The sequence below is a fragment of the Centropristis striata genome, chromosome 11 (assembly GCF_030273125.1).
Source record: "Centropristis striata isolate RG_2023a ecotype Rhode Island chromosome 11, C.striata_1.0, whole genome shotgun sequence".
Classification (NCBI taxonomy): domain Eukaryota; kingdom Metazoa; phylum Chordata; class Actinopteri; order Perciformes; family Serranidae; genus Centropristis; species Centropristis striata.
Window position 1 is genome coordinate 26,154,371 of NC_081527.1, and position 21,320 is coordinate 26,175,690.

Here is a 21,320-nt window from a genome sequence, read left to right on the forward strand (position 1 = left end):
GCGTTTGAGTGTGAATGATTTCAGCCTGGTGCTTTTGATTCTTTATATGTCTCTATAAACTTTGATGTTTATGTTGATGTTTGTTTTATTTGTGAACTTTAATGACCTTCTAGAATAGAATAGAATAGAATGGAATGGAAAGGAATGGAATGGAATAGAATAGAATAGAATAGAATAGAATGGAATGGAATGGAAAGGAAAGGAAAGGAAAGGAAAGGAAAGGAAAGGAAAGGAAAGGAATGGAATGGAATGGAATGAAATGGAAAGGAAAGGGAATGAATGGAAAGGAATGGAATGGAAAGGAATGGAAAGGAATGGAAAGGAAAGGAAAGGAAAGGAAAGGAATGGAAAAGAAAGGAATGGAATGGAATGGAATGGAAAGGAATGGAATGGAATGGAAAGGAAAGGAAAGGAAAGGAAAGGAATGGAAAGGAATAGAATAGAATAGAATAGAATAGAATAGAATAGAATAGAATAGAAAGGAAAAGAAAAGAGAAAAAAAGAATAGAATAGAATGCCTTTATTGTGACTATACACATGTACAATGAGATTTGAAAGCTGACTCCAAAAAGCAGTGGGACAATAAATAAAATATATATAAAATATAAAACTATACAATATAATGTAAACATAGGCAAGAAAGGGAGGTAAGGTGCACAGTCTTCAATTCAATTTGCCAGAAGCAGATATGATGCTATGCAGTGATCATAAATTATAACACATTGCCCAGTATAGTGTATTTAAAAAAGAAAGAAATATTGCATAGTAATAAAGTCCATATGAAAATCAGTGCATATTAGATTGGATTAGATTTTATTTGTCATTGCACAGAAATACAATGAAATTCAATGCACTCAGGTACTGGACTCATAAAAGCATAATAAATAGTAAATAACAAGATACATCTCATCTCAATAAATAGTAAATAGAAAAGATACATTCTCATTCTCTCAGCACTTAGTATATTCATGTCATTCATTCACTGTACCATCAACTTAGTGCCATTGTATGCATTAAAACAATACATTAGGCCGAGCATACGAGACATTTAGAAGACAGTAAACCGCTAATAAACTAACTATAGAGTACCAATACGTTGAGTGCTGAGCTGCAGCATGTACACGCGCCGCCATTGCAATCCCTGCAAACTCCAGAAATAAAAAAAACTGTCCATATGACACTTTGCTCAATATAAGTTGTTGTTGGCGTGACTGACGTGTCTCTGTCTCAGGTGGAGGACATGGAGAAGAAGTTGGACTTCCTGGTGGACATGCACATCCAGCACACTGAGCACCTGCAGGTGGACTCTGCAGGTGGCGCCCACATGACCCTGGAGACCTGCGAGCCCACGGGGAACGGCGAGATCCGGCGGGTTTTCTTCAACTATGCCGAGGCGTTCCCGCACATGTCCTACCAGATGTCTGTCAGCAAGGGGAACCCGTACTGTGGCCGAGAGCGAGGGGGCGGGGAGGGAACCGGGCCGCTGGGTGGAAGCAACGCCCCCCCAGCCCATCAGCCGCCGCCGCCGCCGCCACTGCCACACCCCCATCAACGGCACCCTCCCGCCGCCATCCCCACCTACACCGAGCGTCCCACAGTGTTGCCCATCAGCTCCCTGCAGAACCTGACGGCAGGGCCGGGCAGGACCACAGGGGGGCGGGGGGGCGACTCGCCGCTCTCACTTCTATCGGTGAACCACGAGGAGCTGGAGCGCTCGCCGAGCGGGTTCAGCATCTCCGGGGAGCGGGAAGAAGGGGAAGATTTGTCGATGGGGGCCGGGGTGGCTATGGGGGACGGCAGCTGGACGAGACCCAGGCCCAGCTACCTGGCCGAGGGGGAGACGGACACGGACACGGACCCGTTCACGCCCAGCGGCGGGCCGCTGCCACTCTCCTCCACGGGGGAGGGGTTTGGTGACGCTGTGTGGAACACGCCGCCCTGAGAGGCGTTTGTGTGCCACCACAGAACTCTGAGGGAAGACCTTAACCCAACCCACGCCTCTAAATCCAAACAGTTTGGGTCAAAGCCACACCTCTGGACCAAACTCTTGTGGAGGACAGGTGGGTGTTCTCCACCTGGATGCTGCAGGGCGTGAGCCAGGTCAGTGACCTCATCCACGGAGAGCCATGGCATCCAGACTGCCCAGAAAAAATAAAAAGGGAACAGACAGTTTGTAAAGTAAAACTCTGTACAGCGCACTCTTCGCAAAAATTTAGCTAAAATAAAAAAGAACATTAATATACATACTATATACACCCAAAAGCTTTATTGCTGCAAAGCCAACTGCACTGCATGTGACGCATGCGATTTTTAGTGTAGACACTGCAAAGTTCAGGATATCAGGAAACGGAAAAAGCGATTGAATGGATACATATACTTGCTATGCCATTTTGTAACACTTATTTTTTTATATGAATACATTTTCATGGTTTTTTGCATGGTTTGCATGATAATGCACCATTCTAGGGGTGACGGTCGGAGGCTGATAGTGGAATTAAAAGTCTCCTGTCTCTTAGTTTTGTATGTCGAATCTGTGTGTGTGTGTGTGTGTGTGTGTGTGTGTGTGTGTGTGTGTGTGTGTGTGTGTGTGTGAGAGAGTGTGAGAGTGTGAGAGTGTGAGAGAGAGAGAGAGAGAGAGAGAGAGAGAGAGAGAGAGAGAGAGAGAGAGAGAGAGAGAGAGAGAGAGAGAGAGAGAGAGAGAGAGAGAGAGAGAGAGACTTGGGTAAACAAACACAGGTTAGTTGCTGGCAGTCGTTTGTGTTTCACCTCCATCTTTTGCTTTTCTCACGTCGTGCTGTCGATCCTCCAGGGATCAGCTCAGTCAACTTGTTTTCACACCACTGTGCTCTTCAGTTGTATGTCACCACTTTATGCATACAAATGTTCCAGTTTAAAAAAGGTTAAAAAAAAAAAAAAGAAAGAAAAACTTTGAATTTGAAACACTAAATCTCTGCTGCTTTGTTGGCACATGAATTCAGGGATATAAACCACCTGTATGTCTTTAATTTACAAAAGCTGCTGACTTCAGTTCATCACTGCAACATGATTGATAGACCAGAGCTAAATAAATAAAAGTCTCAACACCAACACTAACTAGAGGCCTATAGTGAAGAAGATATTTTAAATTAAGCATTTTCACACCTGAGCCAGACTCCAACACCTGGCAGTATAAAGGAAGAATTAAATGTGTAGAACAGCTGGAGTTGTTGCAGATAAAATGTTGCATGATGGATATAAAGCCCCGGTCTACTCCAAAGTTAACAAAGTTCTGATGTATGACGATAAATGCAAATAAGAAACAATCTTCTTTAAACTTTTTAGGAAATAAAGATACAAAACATTCAGTACCTGACAAAAGTTAACATGTACACTTGGGCTGAAACTACAGAGTTTTTTTTAGCAAATTATGTTCACATTTGGTCTATTTATTATCAGAAAACAGCAAGAAATGTCCAAGATGATGTCTCTTAATGCCTTGTCCTGTCTGTCCACAACACAAAGACATTCGGCTCAATAAAACTCCACATTGTAGAGGATGAAAGCATTTTTTTCTGCCATTGTTTTGATTGACTGATTATCAAAATCTTTGAGGATTATTTTTCGACGCGTCGACTGACTAACCAATTAATTAACCACTTGTCTTACATACACTCAAAGTCTTATTTTTAACAGATCTGGGCATTGATTTATCAAACGAGCGTAGAAACAAGCGTATATCTGAGCGTATATTTCATCTTACAACAGGGTTCACGTAGGATTTATCAAAAAATCGTATCTCTCCAATCACAGCGTGAGAATGATCGGCTGGTGATAAATGTGGCGGCTCGAAACAAGCGTCATTTAAATACCACGCCCTAATATATATAATATATATACAATAAATACCTGATGCAGATGGCTCGCCTCGAGAGTTTACCACATTGAATATGGCCAAAAAGATAAACATATACATTTAATAGAAATACGCAGTACTTATAGTTACTAACTCAAACAGTTCGAAGATTATTTACTTTTTGGTTGAAGGAGGTAAAGAATGTTTAAAAGTAAGTTTTAATCCAAAAGAAGAGGAATTTCTCAGAGTCAGAAAGTGAAACGCTGACGTCCAACAGCTGCAACAATAAACTGGTTTTGTTTGGCAGCAGAAAAAGTGAAAAAGAAGGAAATCAGTGGTGCTGTCAGCAGAGTAGCGGACTATTAAACTCCTGCTGAGGTTGGAATATTTCATTTATACATTGTGATACATAAAGCTTCTGCTCACGTCTAAATTGATAAATGCTGAGCCTTGCGTAGAAATGATCGTACGCCCACTTCACGCTCACTTTCTGTCGTACACTCGTTTGATAAATGAGGGCCCTGATGTTTTCTAATGATTAATTCTGCACTGAGCCTCTCAAATGAGACTTTTTGAAGCTGGTTGCACTGAGCATTTATTTCCTCCAGAGATTTCTAATGATAAAAGAATCCATCAATGTTTTTAATCCTGCACATCGTGTCTGAAATCTCTAAAATACAAAACAAAGCAGTGGGCCTCTGGACACAGGCTGCAGAATGCCCCCACATCTTTCCTACATATGACTCAGACTTTTGTTAACTCTTTGAGGTTGTTTTGCCTTTTTTATATGAATGTGGTGTTTCCTTGCAGCTGTCTTGCATGTATTTCTAGTTGTTTTGTGTCTCGTGTTCTTTTCTGTGTCTCTTTGTGGTAGTCTCTCCCTTTTTTGTTGTTATCTTGTGTTACTTTGTTTGTATCTTGATTGTGTGTCTCCACAAGGTCATTTTGTGTCTCTTTGTGGCTGCTTTCCATGTCTTTTGTTGTTTTGTGCATCTTCGTGGTTGATTTGTGTTTCTTTGTGGTTGTTGTGTGTGTTTTCGTTGTTGTTTTACATGTCTGTAGTTGTTTTGTGCCTCTTGTGGTCGTTTTGTCGTAGAGTAGTGCTTCTTTGGTGTCATTTTGTGTCACTTTGTGTTTGTTTTGCCCTTTTCGTAGTTATTTTGTGTTTCTTTGTGGTTGCTTTGAGTGTCATTTCAGTTGTTTTGTGAGCCCATCAGTCTTTTTGTGCATCTTGGTGGTTGTTTTGTGTCCTTTTGTGGTTACTTTGCATGTCTTTGTAGTTGTTTTGTGTATTTTGTGGTCATTTTGTGCATCTTCATGTTTTTTTGTTGCCTATTTTGTTAACTCTGTGACTCTTTGCAGTTGCTTTTGTGTCTTTGAAGTCATTCACTGTCTTTTGTGGTCTTGTGTGTGTTTCTTCGTGCTCATTTTGCATCTCTACATTCTGTTGCCAAGGGAGATTTTGCAGCTGTATGCCATGAGGAGCCCCTGACTCATTGGGCCGCTGAGCCTGTGCCTAGTTGGCCCATTGAGAAATCCATCCATGCAATTATCTGAGACAGTTGCGTCAGATGTCCAAAATTCAGTTCTAAACATAAAATTATGAACACAAACCATTTGTAAATATGCAGAAAAGATAAACTCACTTTATCTGATGTCCAACAACATCCTTACAGTTCTTCTCAACAAACTACTGTATTACAACAGTTTACAAATTACTGTATTGTCCACTGCTGCACTGCGAGCAACTTGAATGTCCAGTTATGAACACAACGCACAACCTGCAGAGACTGGATGGAGGTTTCTGATTGGTCCGAGACGAGCTTGAAACAAAAAGAGCTTTTCAGATGATCACATATAGGCCTCAATAGCATTTACTACTTTAGATTTAGGGCCACAATGATACTGAATGTAATATTTGACAAACAACTATATCTACACACATGGATTATTACACAGTTATAGCATGTTAAAGCACCTTCAGAGTCAGGGGGACTTTATAGAGGGGCTTCCACAGCGGGCTTCAACACCACGGTTAGACACTTTGATTCTGAACTTTAACCTGCTGAGAGTTTGTTCACTTTCCTCAGCAGGGAGGTGGAGTTTTGCACACATGTTTACAATAAGTTTGAATGACTATTATATATATATATATATATGTATTGACAGCATGGTCACACATGCACAAAAGCAGGCAAGTCACACAGATGAAGAAAAATCGACGGGCTGGTGAGACACAAAGAGTGTCGAAGGAGAAGAATACTCAGGGTCAAATGATGTCATATTCTTTGGGTACAACACATTCATAATAATAAATGGCGCCCAATCATAGAACACCTCGTTTTGAGCACCTGAGCAGAAACTATTCTCTTATTTTTAGGTGCCGTCTGCTGTGAGATTAGATAAGACAAGGTATTCCTTTATTAGTCCTACAATAGGGACATTTCTATTGTTACAGTTGCAAAAAATGCACAGCAAAAAAAGAAAGAAGCATCAATAAATAAAACACTTGAAACAATGAGAAATATACCCTCCAACATCACAACTCCAGTATTTTACCCCAACGATATGACGGCATTTGACCCTGTGTCTTCTCCTTCTCCTCTCCTTCTACACTCCTTAGTGAAGCTCTGTGTTTAGTCATTTTAAGCCATCAGTAGTCATGGTTACCTGCAGTTAAACGCATCTGGAGTTCTAACCTAACTCAGTGGTTAAAATGTTGAGAGAAACATTTAAGTTGTCATGTTAAATGGTTAAAATAGGATATTTTCGCCCCCGCTGCAGACAGTTTTTGTTGCTGTTTTAAAGAGCCTGTTGAGTAAATTCTACCAAAAGAACTTTGATATTACACCTACATTTTTGAGTTGATCTGAAAATGTCCTGATATGTCTAACTCCACCCGCCTGGCGCTCCCAGCAGGTTAAATCAAGCACCACACAGATTGAACCCCGATGTGGACGCAGCTGCAGTCTATGACGTGAACAAGGTGAACCAAACACTTATTATTATTATGATTATTATTATCTATTTATCTTATTGTAGGACAGTTACTATTACTTACCTTCTGCTACTGAAGCCCATTCACTTATATATTCTACCAACCAATTATATTGCAATGCGGACACAAATTGTCACCACATATAGATATAAGACATGACGATATATCCCTGTAGACGTTGGTTCATCGTGCCTCTGAAGCCAGAATGATCCACATCCTCATTCTGTATTTAGTGTTTCAGTGCCACTCCATCCCACCAAACACAACACAGGATTTATGAATGTGAACTCTGTTTCCTTCTCTTGTAGATTTGTCTTTTTATTTCTTTCTTTCTTTCTTTTTTTAAATAAAACTCGCACACAGTGCAGTCTTTGCTTTTGTAAAATGCTGTTTTGTAGCTTTGTGATGCTTTTGGCTCAGTCACTGAACTCAGATTTGATTTCAGCTGCACAGAAATGTAAAGGTTGTAATGTTTCACTTCTCCTTTTCTTTGTTTTTCTGTTTTATTTCAGTTTAAACTGTCGTATCCATTCACAGCGGAGTCGCTCAGTGTTCTGCTGTTGAAGTTTAAAACAAAGTCACACAGAATTCATTGAACAGTGTTTTTGTTGCCTTGAACGTCAAGTTCCATTTACAGAAAAACATGCTGTGAATCACAGTTACATTTCTTCCATTCAGAATTTTATCTCTAATAGCTTCCTTTATTCTCAATTTACAGTTTAAGAACGTCCACTGGAAACAACTGTACAACAGCACCGGGACAATTCTATTTACACGGCAAATTACTGTTAAATTTATCATTGTAATAAATAAACTGTCTTCCAAGACACAAAGATAAACTGGAAAAAGTGATGCTAGCAAAGACAGTCGACACTGAATTGAAATAAAAAGCAGCACAATAAAGTTACAGCACAAATACTGGGTCTCTATTTTAACAAGTCAGCAATTATTTGACATTATTTGTAGAGAAAAAGACACAAAAATTGAATTAAATGACGTATTAGTCCTTTTTTGTGTGCACAAACTCCTTCTGCACAAACTAAATGCTAGCATAACTTCTTTACAGTGTGAAAATGATTCCAGTTTCATTTATTCTTTGTCCTCATGGGTTTTTTTGTGATTGAAATCACATGTTATATGTTATGAGCAAGTATTTCTGATATGATACTATATTTTTTTCATTTGTACCTCCAAATTCTGTTTTGTAAAACTTCCTCTAGTGACGTCTCTTTTGAACTTTGACACGACGCAGATAAATGTTTAAACTTTGAACTTTAACTTGTGTCCGATGCAAACAAGTCAAATTTATGGAAGCCCATTTCCACCAGGTAAAAAGAAAAAAAAAGATAAAACTTAGCCCTGATAATAAAAATATCCTTAAAGCAAGTTGAAATAATGAGATAAAAAGTCGAAATTATGAGACAAAAAGTCATAATTAGGAGATAAAAAGTAATTATTATGAGATGAAAAGTCGAAATTATGAGATCAAGAGTCATAATAATTAGAAAAAAAGTCATTATTATGAGATAAAAAGTCGAAATTATGAGATAAAAAGTAATTATTATGAGATAAAAAGTCAAAATTATGAGATAAAAAGTCATAATTATGAGATAAAAGTCATAATAATGAGATAAAAAGTCATTATTATGAGATTAAAAGTCATAATAATGAGATAAAAAGTTGAAATTATGAGATAAAAAAGTTGAAAAGATAAAAGTCATTAAGATGAGATACAAAGTCATATGACTTTTTATCTCATTATTTTGACCTACTGTGAGGATATTTTTATTATCAAAGCTAAGTTTTGTCTTTTTTTTCTATTTTACCTGCAGGAAATGGGCTTCCATACAAATTAGATCTTCACTTGTTGCAAATGAGATCCTTCTTGTTTTTAAGATCTCCTCCCAGGCTTCAGACAGTTGCGCCCAACAAAGAAATCTCCTTCAATGGAGAGAACCCTTTAAATGTTTATTTGACAATCAGCATTTTTGAGGTTTTTTTTGTGTTCTGCAAGTTTAAAGTGTTTTCAAAAAATATCATCCATGCACTGGTGAATTCAAGACTTTGGTTTCCTGTTCTTAATTGGCTTTACCTTTTTATCATTTTAATATTATTTTCTTCGGAAAAAGATGATTCCTATTGAAACACAATATTACCCCGGTGGTGTTTTACTATTCTCCCATCATTTGGTGAATATTCTTGTTAAGGTTCCGGCACTCATTTTTCTTTTTAACATTGTTTCTTTAAGAGAACACTCCCTAATTTGGTTATAGCGCCCAAAGGAGCCCCACTTTACCTTTGTTTGTGTTGTTTACTGATGTTTGAAACACCAATATAAGCTGCAGTGAGTCTTAATGAGATCTTTGTGTCCTTGCAGGTTTTTTTGGTCACTATGTTAAAATCAGGGAGTGTCTCTCCAGCATGTGTTTCCACTCTGCTTGTTCACTTGTAAATGCTGATATTTGGTTCACTTCCCAGAGGAAACTCTGGTTCAAAGTTGCAGATGTTGTAGCATCCGTTCACTCTTGTTATCCTTCAGCAGTCTTGCAGGAAATTCTCCTCTGAATGTAGAAACAACTCGCAGCAGGAAAATTAATGTACAAAAAGGCATAATGCATTTTATTTCACTAGTTCTGGTTTCTCTAATCTGAATATTTCCCTGTCTCTCAAAGCCATAATCTGGTCCTGATATGAAGCATTTTCCACACAGTTCTGCCCTCTTCCATGTCTCATTCAATGTCTCTGAGTGAACTTGTGTGTTTGTGAATGAAAGGAGCACTTTATGGCACCGTGATGATTCTGTTCTGCATACAAGCAATGCACTGATCCACCTTCTGCATAACATTACATCATTTTATCAACATCTTAATTGCTACGAATTATTTGTGCCTTTGCCTTTTACAGTACGCTTCTTTTCAATGTATTTTTTTATTTTTTTATGATCATGCTTTTCTTGCTACGGCTGTCGAACTGCAGCACAAAGCTGCTGTTATATCTGTTGGAAGGCTGCCTTTACACATGTGAAGTGTTTACAGTTTAACATGAATAATCTACCTTTACATAGAGAAACAACACACATCTTCAGGTTTATCTTCTTTCTTTTAATCTAGCCAAACACACACACCCACAAACCAAGGTTATAATAGTTTTGGATTTTTCATTAGTTTTAGTTTTAATTTCGTTGTGATTTTTTTTGTTTTCAACTTCAGTTAGAGTTAAAGTGAGTTTGCTAGTTTTAATACTTAGTTTTAGTTTAGTTTTTATTAGTTGTAGTTGTTTTGTAATGGGGTATTTGTTGGGTGCCAGATTCAATAAGGTCACATTAAATGTTTCCTTTATTTCCTTTGTCTGATCCATCTCAGCCCCAATAAGTTTATTAAGTCATAAAACCAGATAGATGAAATAGATTTCATATCAACCAAAAAGGTTTACGGATGAAAAAAGTTGACAAAGACGAAAACGAAGGACATTTTCACTATAATTTTAGTTAGTTTTAGTTAGTTTTGTAACCACACAATACAGTTTCAGTTAGTTATCATTTTTTAAAAACTCTCATTTTCATTTTTATTTCAGTTAACAAAAATGTTTTTTCAATTCTAGTTTTAGTTATTTTGTTAGTTTTCGTTAACTATAATAACCTTGACACAAACTGATATCTAAACGCTCATCTGACTCTGGGTAAAATTACGTTAATATTATTTTTCCAGAAGTTTTTGCATGTAGCCTGCCTTAAAATGTTATTTTTCACAAAATCCTCACAAAACAGGTGCAAACACAGCTGGTATATATATTTACATTAGATTCAAGAAATTAGAAATCAATCAGATGTAACTTTTATTCTCCTTGCACAGCAAACAGGTACTAAAACAACCAAATGCAGTTCAGCACCTGTATTATTTTACATTTAAACATATTGCTGAAAGAAAATTTAAGGCAACTTAACTCTATGGAGTCTTGGACTATTTTGTCAATTTTTGAATCCTTTTCATGTCTTTTCTTGTCTTTTGTGTCTTTTTTGTTCATTTTGTGTCTTTTTTATAGTTATTTTGTGTCTTTTTTTGTCATTTTGTGTCTGTTGTTGTGTCTTTTTTTGGTCATTTTGTGTCTTTTTTGTCATTTTGTCTCTCTTTTTTTTTGTCATTTTGTGTCTTCTGTGTCTTTTTTGGTCATTTTGTGTCTTTTTTTGACATCATGTAATAGTTGTGCTCCGGCGCTTTCATGGACTCCAGAGGGTTAAACACTTTGGCAAACACTTACCGTCATATTTGAATTTAAAAAAACAACAACAAAAAAACGTATTATAACAGATATATGTTTTTTAACTAAGGATATTTACTGTATGTTATCCGTAATTTTAAATAAATAATCTGTAAAATAACGTACAGTTGTTTACTGTTATGTGATGTTAAGTGTTTGCTGCCAGACTTTTTACAGTTTGTTTTTTTTACAGTGCAGAAGTGTCAAAAAGCAGTAAAGTGCAGGATTTGTTTTGAATTTAAAGCATAAATTATATGCATATATTGACTGTAGATCCATTAACAATCAATAACAACGAGTCAGCAGTCTCATTTAGCAGAAACAAAAAAAGAAAGCTTATATCTCCCTTTTAATAACTATTTCTGTGACTTTTCAGACACTTGGCCCTCTCTGTTATTTAAGTTTTTATTCAATTTATTATAGGTAAAACATCATACAAAAGACATCAAAATTCCACACAAACAAATCGACCATATTAAACAAAAATACATAAAATAAAAACAAAAAATGCATATACATGTAAATACACATACATACACAAATCCCAGCTCATAAACAGCTCAGACATTTCCCAACACTAAACACTATGTTCGCAAAGTTAGTATATGATAATATATATACACATATACACATACATACATACACGCATATATACATATACCTGTATACATATACATACACACACACACACATAGACGCAAGTCATCCTCCCCTTATATGTTGTAGACCAGGGGTGTCAAACTCAAATTTACAATGAGCCAAAATTTAAAACTTGAATAAAATCGCGGGCCAACATTGAACAAATAAACCTTTTAATATATACCAAACATGTTTTGCTTTAACATTAAATATGGAACCAGCAACGCTTATAAACATACAATATATAACTAAATAGTGCAGACATGCAAAATCAAATTTCAAATAAAAAACACATCAATGTCATTAATTTATTAAATAAAAAATAAATAAAAATCGTATGCCTCTTTTCTATTTGCATCCTTCTGATTTAAATATCAAAATAAACTTTTTCAACAGGTTAATACATTTAAAAATAAAATAACAATAATAAATCTAGTATTAGCTGTAAATGCGCCGTATAATACCGGCGGGTCAGCTTTTATAGTACAATAATAAGATAATAATTTGATATTGGCTCGCGGGCCAAATAAAATTACACTGCGGGCCAAATTTGGCCCGCGAGCCAGAGTTTGACACCGCTGTTGTAGGCACTTATTCCCCTCTTATATGATTCAGAAGTGTCCATTTTCAGCTCGCCATTACCAAATCAAAAAGTCTTGGACAAGTGTTTATTACAACTCATAAAAATATTCAATAGAACATGATATCAGATTATTTATTGAATGTTTCCTCCCTGGCTAGATCAATGGAGTATAGTGGAGGATAACAGTTTGTTTTGTTGTTAGTTACTTCTGGAACAAAGCCCGGCTCTCCACACTGGAGGAAGCTACTTGGAAAATGTGCCAAAAATCGTGTAACTGTAGCTCCAGCTGGCCAGATACTGTGAGAGCTCAACACAAAACCAGCACAACATTCAAAATAAATAGCACAAAATCTACTGCACAGTTTCTACTAATCGGTACAGAAGCACCTCCTGTATGTCCCAGAGAGGAGAACATATATGTGTTCATGTGTAAATGCAGTCCTCCGCTTTGATTCAGAACAGAATCAAGAGTCAGATGTGACAGACAGCTTGGTGTCAGCTGACCCACAGCAGCTTCTTTTGATGTTCTTCGAGGTTTTAAGATTTATTTAAGGGAAGTTTTGACAACTTTACACTAGTGGCCTTCAGAGCTGTGCATCATTTTTCTCATTCCAGTTTGAAAAAAATAATAAAAAACTTGCCATTTCTATTCTGTATTAGACCATTTTGAATATTTTGTTTCGATGATATAATATGCAAATGTATTCTTACTTGATTTTTTTATTTTTTGTCTTTTCAATTGCACCAGTTATTAATAAAGTATTGAATTGAAGATTGTTTGACTGAGTGCTGAATAACGGTGAGTGATATTCTGCCCTACAAAGTCTAACTGCACTAACTACATTTCTGGTCAAAATGGAGTTATCAATAAAAATGAACTCCTTGATGTCTGTTTTATCTTGTGACAAAGTTTTAGATTTCGATTTTGCTTTATTTCTGAGAAATAATTAAATAAAAAACACAAATTCCAACTCGAAACCAAGCAGTAATTACACTTACCACAGTCTGCTTTGGATGTATATACTAATTTAAGCATAAAAATAATAGAAAATCTAAATTTATATGAAAGGCAAATTATTATATAGATAGTGATGAAGTAAAAAAGTGAGAGAATGATATTAAGACTAAAATATAACATTTCTTTTTAATATTAAGTCTAAAATACACAAATCTTTGAATAGAGTTGTTAAACACTTTTAAATAGACTGATAACAAAACCAATTTGAAAATGTTTATTTACTGAAATTAAAATATAAAAGCTGAAAGAAGACAACAACATTGTTGTTACCGCACTCTTGTTTGTGCATTACTATTAGAACCTTTAACAGCAAAACCAGAGTGCAGTAACTACATTTTTGGGGTCAAGGGTCAAATAAATCTTCATGATTTTTGAGCATAAAAATGACATCATCAATACATGTAAAAATAAGTGTTATATCACTGACCTACCTAAACCTAGACTGTGTGTGGCAAGTCAAATTGCCCATCTTGCTCAGTTGTTGGACCATTTTTTTGTAAGTGGCCAATCAAAGATGAGGAAATTAAGTTTCTGGATCTATAGTGTAGGGTCAGAGCAAGAATATAGTGCAGGCTCAGTGTCTTTTTATGTATATTTATATATATGCAAAATACCAACTTTTAAGGTGAAATTAACCATTATTTGTGTGTTTTTTTTAAGGCCGACATAAATATTCAATCAATATCACTTTTGAATGTTCCAGTTGGTATTTTGCATATATATATAAACATAAAAAAGACACTGAGCCTCCACTATATTCTTGCTCTGACCCTAGACTATAGATCCAGAAACTTAATTTCCTCATCTTGATTGCCTACTTACAAAAAAACTAAGGGGGGATGGTCCAATGACTGAGCAAGATGGGCAATTTGGTGGCCATTTGATATACAAATTAGAAGGTCAAAAACTAAAAATTTTGCTTGGGAACCATTTTTTTTTGGACTCAGCACCCTTGAGATATGTAAGGTAGGCCGGTTCCCGACTTGTACCCATAAATGCTCCTCACTTCTTATAGGAGGCCTTTATTCTGAAATCCGTCTAGACTAGATGGGTGTATAGTCGACGGGATCAGTACACAAGGGTTAAATATATTTTCTACCAAAGAAAGCATGCAAATCCTGTTTTTCTGGGTGATGCCAATAATTTTAGTGCTTAATTCATTGAATCTGATTGCTGTTATGGTTATTATGGGAGCCTGTGTGTGGTTTCCCGGGGGACAGCTGTTCCCAGGCCCTCGGCCCTGTTTCCTCCTCTGCCAGTTGCTGCTGTGTGCCTGGATGTGTCCCGGTGTGAATGCCAAGACGCCAAAAGTGGCCAGCAATCCCCGTCATTAAAGCCTCACATTCACTCTCTGATTCACTGATCTTCCCCACGGCTCCGGTGTCACTCCAGCGGCTTATTACAGCCATTTAGCCACACTGCAAGAAGTGTCCCGCTCAACAGGTCGCACTGTGAATCCAAACAGTCTTTGGTTTTTATCGGTAGAAATCAACAGGAGAAATCATTTCAGGCTGAAAAATAAAGACAACTTTCATTATTTAAAAAGCTTTATAGGAGTAGTTCATTTTAAAATTATTTTAGTTGCAAAATTAAAAACAAAGTAACATTTTAGTACACAAATTGATTGAATTGATTTAAAATGTTCAAAATATTACATTTAAAAGGAAAAAAAATGAAATTAGAAATGGGTGACATAAACATGGACTAGTGTATCACTGCAAATGTATACAAAATATGGACTTGTATTAACTGGCATTGTTTTATTGTATTTAATTTTTTGTTTTTGTTCGATGTACAATAAGTCTTACCAATTTGGCTATATATATATATATATATGTGTGTGTGTGTGTGTGTGTGTGTGTGTGTATATATAAATCATTATTAATACCTTTGTTACATATTTATCTGTTACTAATTAAATATATATATATATATATATATATATATATATATATATATATACTCTAATTGTCACGTGATTGTTGGTCTCAGCAGAATCAATCATGTCTTCACAGTGTCTCTGAGGAGAATTTAATGTTTTTATCAGGATCTGATTAGTGCAAACGCTTTATTTTTTATTTTAATGACACATGTTGAATAAAGTGATTCTGACAGAAACAACAACATTTTAAGCTTCGTTTCAGTTCCTTTTTTTTTTATAACAGAATCTTTCAAGCATATCTTTTCAGGGACGGTCAGAAAGTTCAAATTTTGACAATAATGCCTTGTTTTATAGTTTCTTTCTATGATAAATTGTTCAGTTTTGGTGATATATAAGAGAAAACATACCCTTCAATCCTGCTGGAGGGTTCAGGGGGTGAAGTGGAAGTAGAATTTCCTCAAACACAGCACCACCCATACCATTTGATTGACAGGTGATGCTGGGTAAGTACCAAGGTTATAATAGTTTTGGATTTTTCATTAGTTTTAGTTTTAATTTTGTTGTGAATTTTTGTTTTCAAATTCAGTTAGTTTTAGTTAGTTTTTAGAGTGAGTTTGCTAGTTTTAGTTTAGTTTTTATTTTTTGAAAACACTTAGTTTTTGTTTAGTTTTTATTAGTTTTAGTGTTAGTTTTAGTTTTTTTGTAATGGGTATGTGCTTTCATTTCCTTTGGTTTATCATCTCAGCCCCAATAAGGTTATTAACTATTACAGTTCTGGGTGTTTTGTATTTTGGTTGGAGTGTAGACATCCCAGTCCCAGTAAACATATTCACCATGTGTTGCATGTTCCAATAGAAACACTGAATTATGTATAAAAAAAGTTGACAAAGACGAAAACTAAGGACATTTTCACTATAATTGTAGTTTTGTAGTTTTGTTAGTTTTGTAACCACACAATACAGTTTCAGTTAGTTATCGTTTTTAAAAAAACTCTTGTTTTTATTTTTATTTCAGTTAACAAAATGTTTTTTCAATTTTAGTTTTTGTTATTTTGTTAGTTTTCGTTAACTATAATAACCTCTGTAAGTACAGTGCATAAACAAATATCACTCTGTCATAATATTTAATTTTTGTATAATAATGCTGATATGTTGCCACAGAATGAGTTTGCACTGCAGAGTGTTAAACTTCAGGTGGATTTGAGTGAATAAATGAGCTTAAAGTGTGATATTTTTTGCAGTGGGTGAAGGATCAGTGGGCAGCCTGCAGCCAGACACCGTGTTTTGTTGTGTTTTTCCCCTTTTTTCACTCAGTGGCCAACCTGCTGCCAACCTCTGGTGTTCAGAGGGAAACAGGCCTCGCTTCATCCTTATCTGACCGGAGGTGTGTGATACACGGGCTGGGTTAGATGCTGCTGGGGGACCATCAGAGCTGCACACTTTACAGGAGCACTCACAGAGCCGGTGAGTTGAGTTTCATGGATTTCTTTCAGGAGATTAGAGTGTTTAAAACTAGACACTTTGAACAGTTTTGCATTTCTGCCTTGGCCAAAAGAGTATGATGGTGAATGAGGGGTTGAGAAAAACAACTTTAACCTCTCTATATGTCCCCTTTTTTATTTTCTCTCTGTCTGAAACTTTGAAAGTTTAAAACTGAACCATAAGTTTTACTTTTCTAGAGTCTGGTTGTCTCAATTTGATGCACTTTTTTTCTATTAACTTAGCTTTTTCCCCTTAAATTAACAGATTTAATTTAATTTATATCACCATTCACTCACCAATATGCTGCCCTACAAAGTCTAACTAAGAAAACTAAGGAAAAACTGCTTTAAAAATGTTTTTAAGGTTTTTTAACTGTTCAGACAAATGTGTTATATGTAGATAAGTGATATGACACTTATTTCTACATTACGATTTATTTGACCTTTGGCCCTAAAAATGTAGTTACTGCACTCTGGTTTTGCAACAAACAGAGTGCAGTTACACCAATGTTGTTGTCTTCTTTCAGCTTTTATATTTTGTTTTCAGTGAATAAACATTTTCAAATAGATTTTGTTAAAAGTGTGTTTAAAAGTGTTAAATCACTCTAGACTTAATATTATAACGTAATGTTATATTTCAGTCTTAATATTATTTTATCTCACTTTTTTACTTCATCACTACCTAGATAATAATTTCCCTTTCAAATAAACTCATAATTTGTAATACTCTTGTTTTCACTGTTCAACACAATGAAGCCTACACTGCTTTTGTTTTATGTTTCAATTTGTATATTTATCCAAGTGCAATTATTGCGGACTGCTTTGGTTTTGAGTTGGATTTTGTGGTGTTTATATATTTATTTATCTGAAATAAAGCAAAATTGAAACCTAAAACTTTGTCACAAGATAAAACAGACATCAAGGAGTTAATTTTTAGTTATAACTCAATTTCGACCAAAAGTGTAGTTACTGCAGTTACACTCTGTAGGGCAGTATAGATTGACAGAATTTATTCTTTTATTTGACCTGTTTGTTGATTTAAACTGTGTGGATGTTTTCATGTTTTTGTCATTGTGTTGTCATCCCTTAAAAAGCTGTTTTTTGTGATATTAAAAAGGCTTCCCATTGAAATTATGATAACTGTGCCACTAAAATGGTTGAATGGATGCAAAAGCAGTATTATTTAGTATTAAAGAGTGAAGGAATTCAGTAAAAGATTCCCCATCCTGACTCCTTGTGACCTGTCGGAATAAAAAGGCATTTTGTTTAAAGGGCTTATGTCTCAGCAAGATTTAGAAAATCTTGTCCATGCATTTATCTTTAGTAGACTTGACTACTGTAACAGTGTCCTTGGAGGGCTTCCAAAAAAATCTATCAGACAGCTTCAGCTAATTCAGAACGCTGCTGCTCGAGTGCTCACCAGGACCAAAACATTGGATCACATCACCCCAGTTCTGAGGTCTTTACACTGGCTTCCTGTCACTCAAAGAATTGATTTAATTGAAAAACTCATCTTAAAACCTATTTTTATTCCTTGGCTTTTAACCACGCATGAGACTCTGCTCTTGTTTTTAGTGTTTTATGGTTTGCTTTTATTTATTGTTTTTTAAATTGTCTTTTAAAAAGCAATGTGTTTATTCCTGTTTTATTTATTTTATTGTCTCTTGTTCTGTTTGTTTATGTACAGCACTTTGTTGCGGCTGTTGTTGTTTTAAAGTGCTTTACAAATAAAGTTGAGTTGAGTTGAGTTGAGAATTCAAAATATTAATGTTGGTTTATAAAGCCCTAAATGGTCTAGGGCCAAAATATATTACCGATCTGCTGATACGTTATGAGCCGTCCAGAGCCCTTAGGTGTCTGGGACAGGTCTACTTACAGTCCCCAGAGTTATATTATATATATATATATAGATATAGATATAGATATAGATATAGATATATATATATATAGATATATATATAGATATAGATATAGATATAGATATATTAGGACTAAACAAGGAGAAGCAGTGTTTAGTTTTTATGCACCAAATCTCTGGAACAAACTCCCAGAGAACTTGAGGTCTGCTGCAACTCTCAGCTCTTTTAAATCAAGTCTGAAGACTTTTCTGTTTCCATTTTAACCTGTCATTTTTATTCATTCGCTCTTAAATGTCTTATTCATTCACTTTTTTTCCCTTTTTTTTAAATTCGCTTTTAAATGTCTTATAATGTGTTTTATGTATTTTAATCTTGCCCCTGTAAAGCACTTTGAATGGCCCTGTGTCCGAATTGTGCTATATAAATAAACTTGCCTTGCCTTGCCTTGTTTAGTATTTGTTATCAGGACTTTAACCCTCCAGGCTGGTGTCTGTTTCCAGTGTGAAGCTTTTTATTCTGCAGTCTGTCACCAGGAATCACAGGGCGCAATCTATGGATTCAGCCTGATGACATCATTGTGTAGGGCCCAAGGTTATTATAGTTAATGAAAACTAACCAAATAATGAAAACTAGAATTGAAAAAACATTTTCGTTAACTGAAATAAAAATAGGTTTTTTGAAAAAATGATAACTAACTTAAACTGAATTGTGTGGTTACAAAACTAACATACAATTATACTAACTATAAAATTATAGTGACAATGTCCTTCGTTTTCATCTTTGTCAACTTTTGGTTGATATGAAATCTATTGCATCTATCTGGTTTTATGACTTAATACATTTATTGGGGCTGAGATGGATCGGACAGAAGAAATAAAGGAAACATTTATTGTGACCTTATTGAATCTGACACCCAACAAATATCCCATTACTTAAACTAACACTAAAACTAATAAAAACTAAACTAAACTTCTTATTTGTTTCATAGCACCAACATTTTTATACTGCATATTTATATTTATTCTGCACTGGAATTCTACTCCTTTATACATACTCCTTCTTTAGACACTATATTTTTATTTTTACATTACATTTTGTTGTATTTTTATATTTTATTGCTTGAAGTATGCCTAGGTTGTTCTTTTTATTTAATTGTGTTGTTATTGTCTCTGTGTGTAATGCTGCTACACTGTAATGTCCCAGCTTGGGATAAATAAAGTATATCTATTTATCTATATCTAAGCATTTTCCAAAAAATAAAAACTAATTAAAACTAGCAAACTCACTCTAAAAACTCATTAAAACGAATTGAATTTGAAAACAAAAATTGACAACAAAATTAAAACTAAAAGTAATGAAAAAAACAAAACTATTATAACTTTGGTAGGGTCCAGAAAATGCTTTAGTGCCTTGTTAGAATCCATGAGACTGAGGCAGTAAGTTTCCCTGAGACATCAGGACCAAGGTTATAATAGTTTTGGATTTTTCATTAGTTTTAGTTTTAATTTCGTTGCGAATTTCTGTTTTCAAATTCAGTTAGTTTTAGTTAGTTTTTAGAGTGAGTTTTCTAGTTTTAGTTTAGTTTTTATTTTTTGAAAATGCTTAGTTTTAGTTAAGTTTGTATTAGTTTTAGTGTTAGTTTTAGTTTTGTTGTAATGGGTATGTGCTTTCATTTCCTTTGGTTTATCATCTCAGCCCCAATAAGGTTATTAACTCTTACAGTTCTGGGTGTTTTGTATTTTGGTTCGAACATCCCAGTCTCAGTAAACATATTCACCATGTGTTGCATGTTCCAATAGAAACACTGAATTATGAATGAAAAAAGTTGACAAAAACTAAGGACATTTTCACTATAATTTTAGTTAGTTTTAGTTAGTTTTGTAACCTCACAATACAGTTTCAGCTAGTGATCGTTTTTTAAAAAAACTCTTTTTTCTCGTTTTTATTTTTATTTCAGTTAACGAAAATGTTTTTTCAATTTTAGTTTTTGTTATTTTGTTAGTTTTCATTAACTATAATAACCTTGATCAGGACACAGGGAAACAATCTTTAACTAGGCCTGCAAGCAGGACTGAACGGGACCGAGCAGAGCGGAGCCGTCGGGGGAGGCACCGTCAGGGGAGGGCACATCGGACGCGGTGCTGTTGGCTCAGTCCCTATGCGTACGAAATTGCGTGTCTCCTACCACTGTGCTTGTGGTAGGTGTAAAACATGTTATTTCCTGTAGCCAGCAGGGGGCGCTATGACTGTGTGTCACTATTGACCCGTGGGTGTATCCCGGGCTGGACCCTAATCACGTATGTGAAATTTGGGACAGATTGGACAATGTATGGTCAAGTTATACAGTCTGGTGTTAGATGGCAAGACGCCATAATTTGCTGCCATGCCACGCCCACATAGTGTGACAGGCGGTAAAGATTTATACAAATTTTGATCCCAAAGGCCTTGAGATGCTACTGACCAGGTTTGAAGTCAATGGGGTTAAATCTGTTGGAGGAGTTATGTAAAGTATGCAACGTGGTCATTTTATGAAAGGGGGCGTGGATGTAGCATAAGGGGCGGGGCTTTATGAAATATTGTTCTTTAGAAGTGTTAAGGGCTGGACTCTGATGAAGCATGACAAGTTTGGATCAGATCAGACAGAGAATGGAGAAGTTATAACAATCTTGTGTTTTAGGGCGAGACGCCATATTTTGGCGCCATGCCACGCCCACATAGTGTGACCGGCGGTAAAGATTTATACAACTTTTGATCCCAAAGGCCTTGTGATGG

General features: G+C 35.6%; 2 protein-coding genes across 2 annotated transcripts in view; both read left to right on the forward strand.

Annotated features, from left to right (window-relative positions):
* The window catches only part of kcnq3 (potassium voltage-gated channel, KQT-like subfamily, member 3), a 181,012-nt gene extending 178,468 nt beyond the window's left edge, over positions 1-2,544 (forward strand). The window contains exon 16 of the mRNA XM_059345329.1: positions 1,232-2,544. Coding sequence (XP_059201312.1) covers positions 1,232-1,942 — 711 coding nt within the window. The 3' untranslated portion in view covers positions 1,943-2,544. The remainder of the gene's footprint in view (positions 1-1,231) is intronic.
* LOC131980994 (HERV-H LTR-associating protein 1) overlaps positions 1-21,320 on the forward strand; it is an 84,870-nt gene that overhangs the window by 30,799 nt on the left and 32,751 nt on the right. The gene's annotated exons all lie outside the window — the stretch shown is intronic.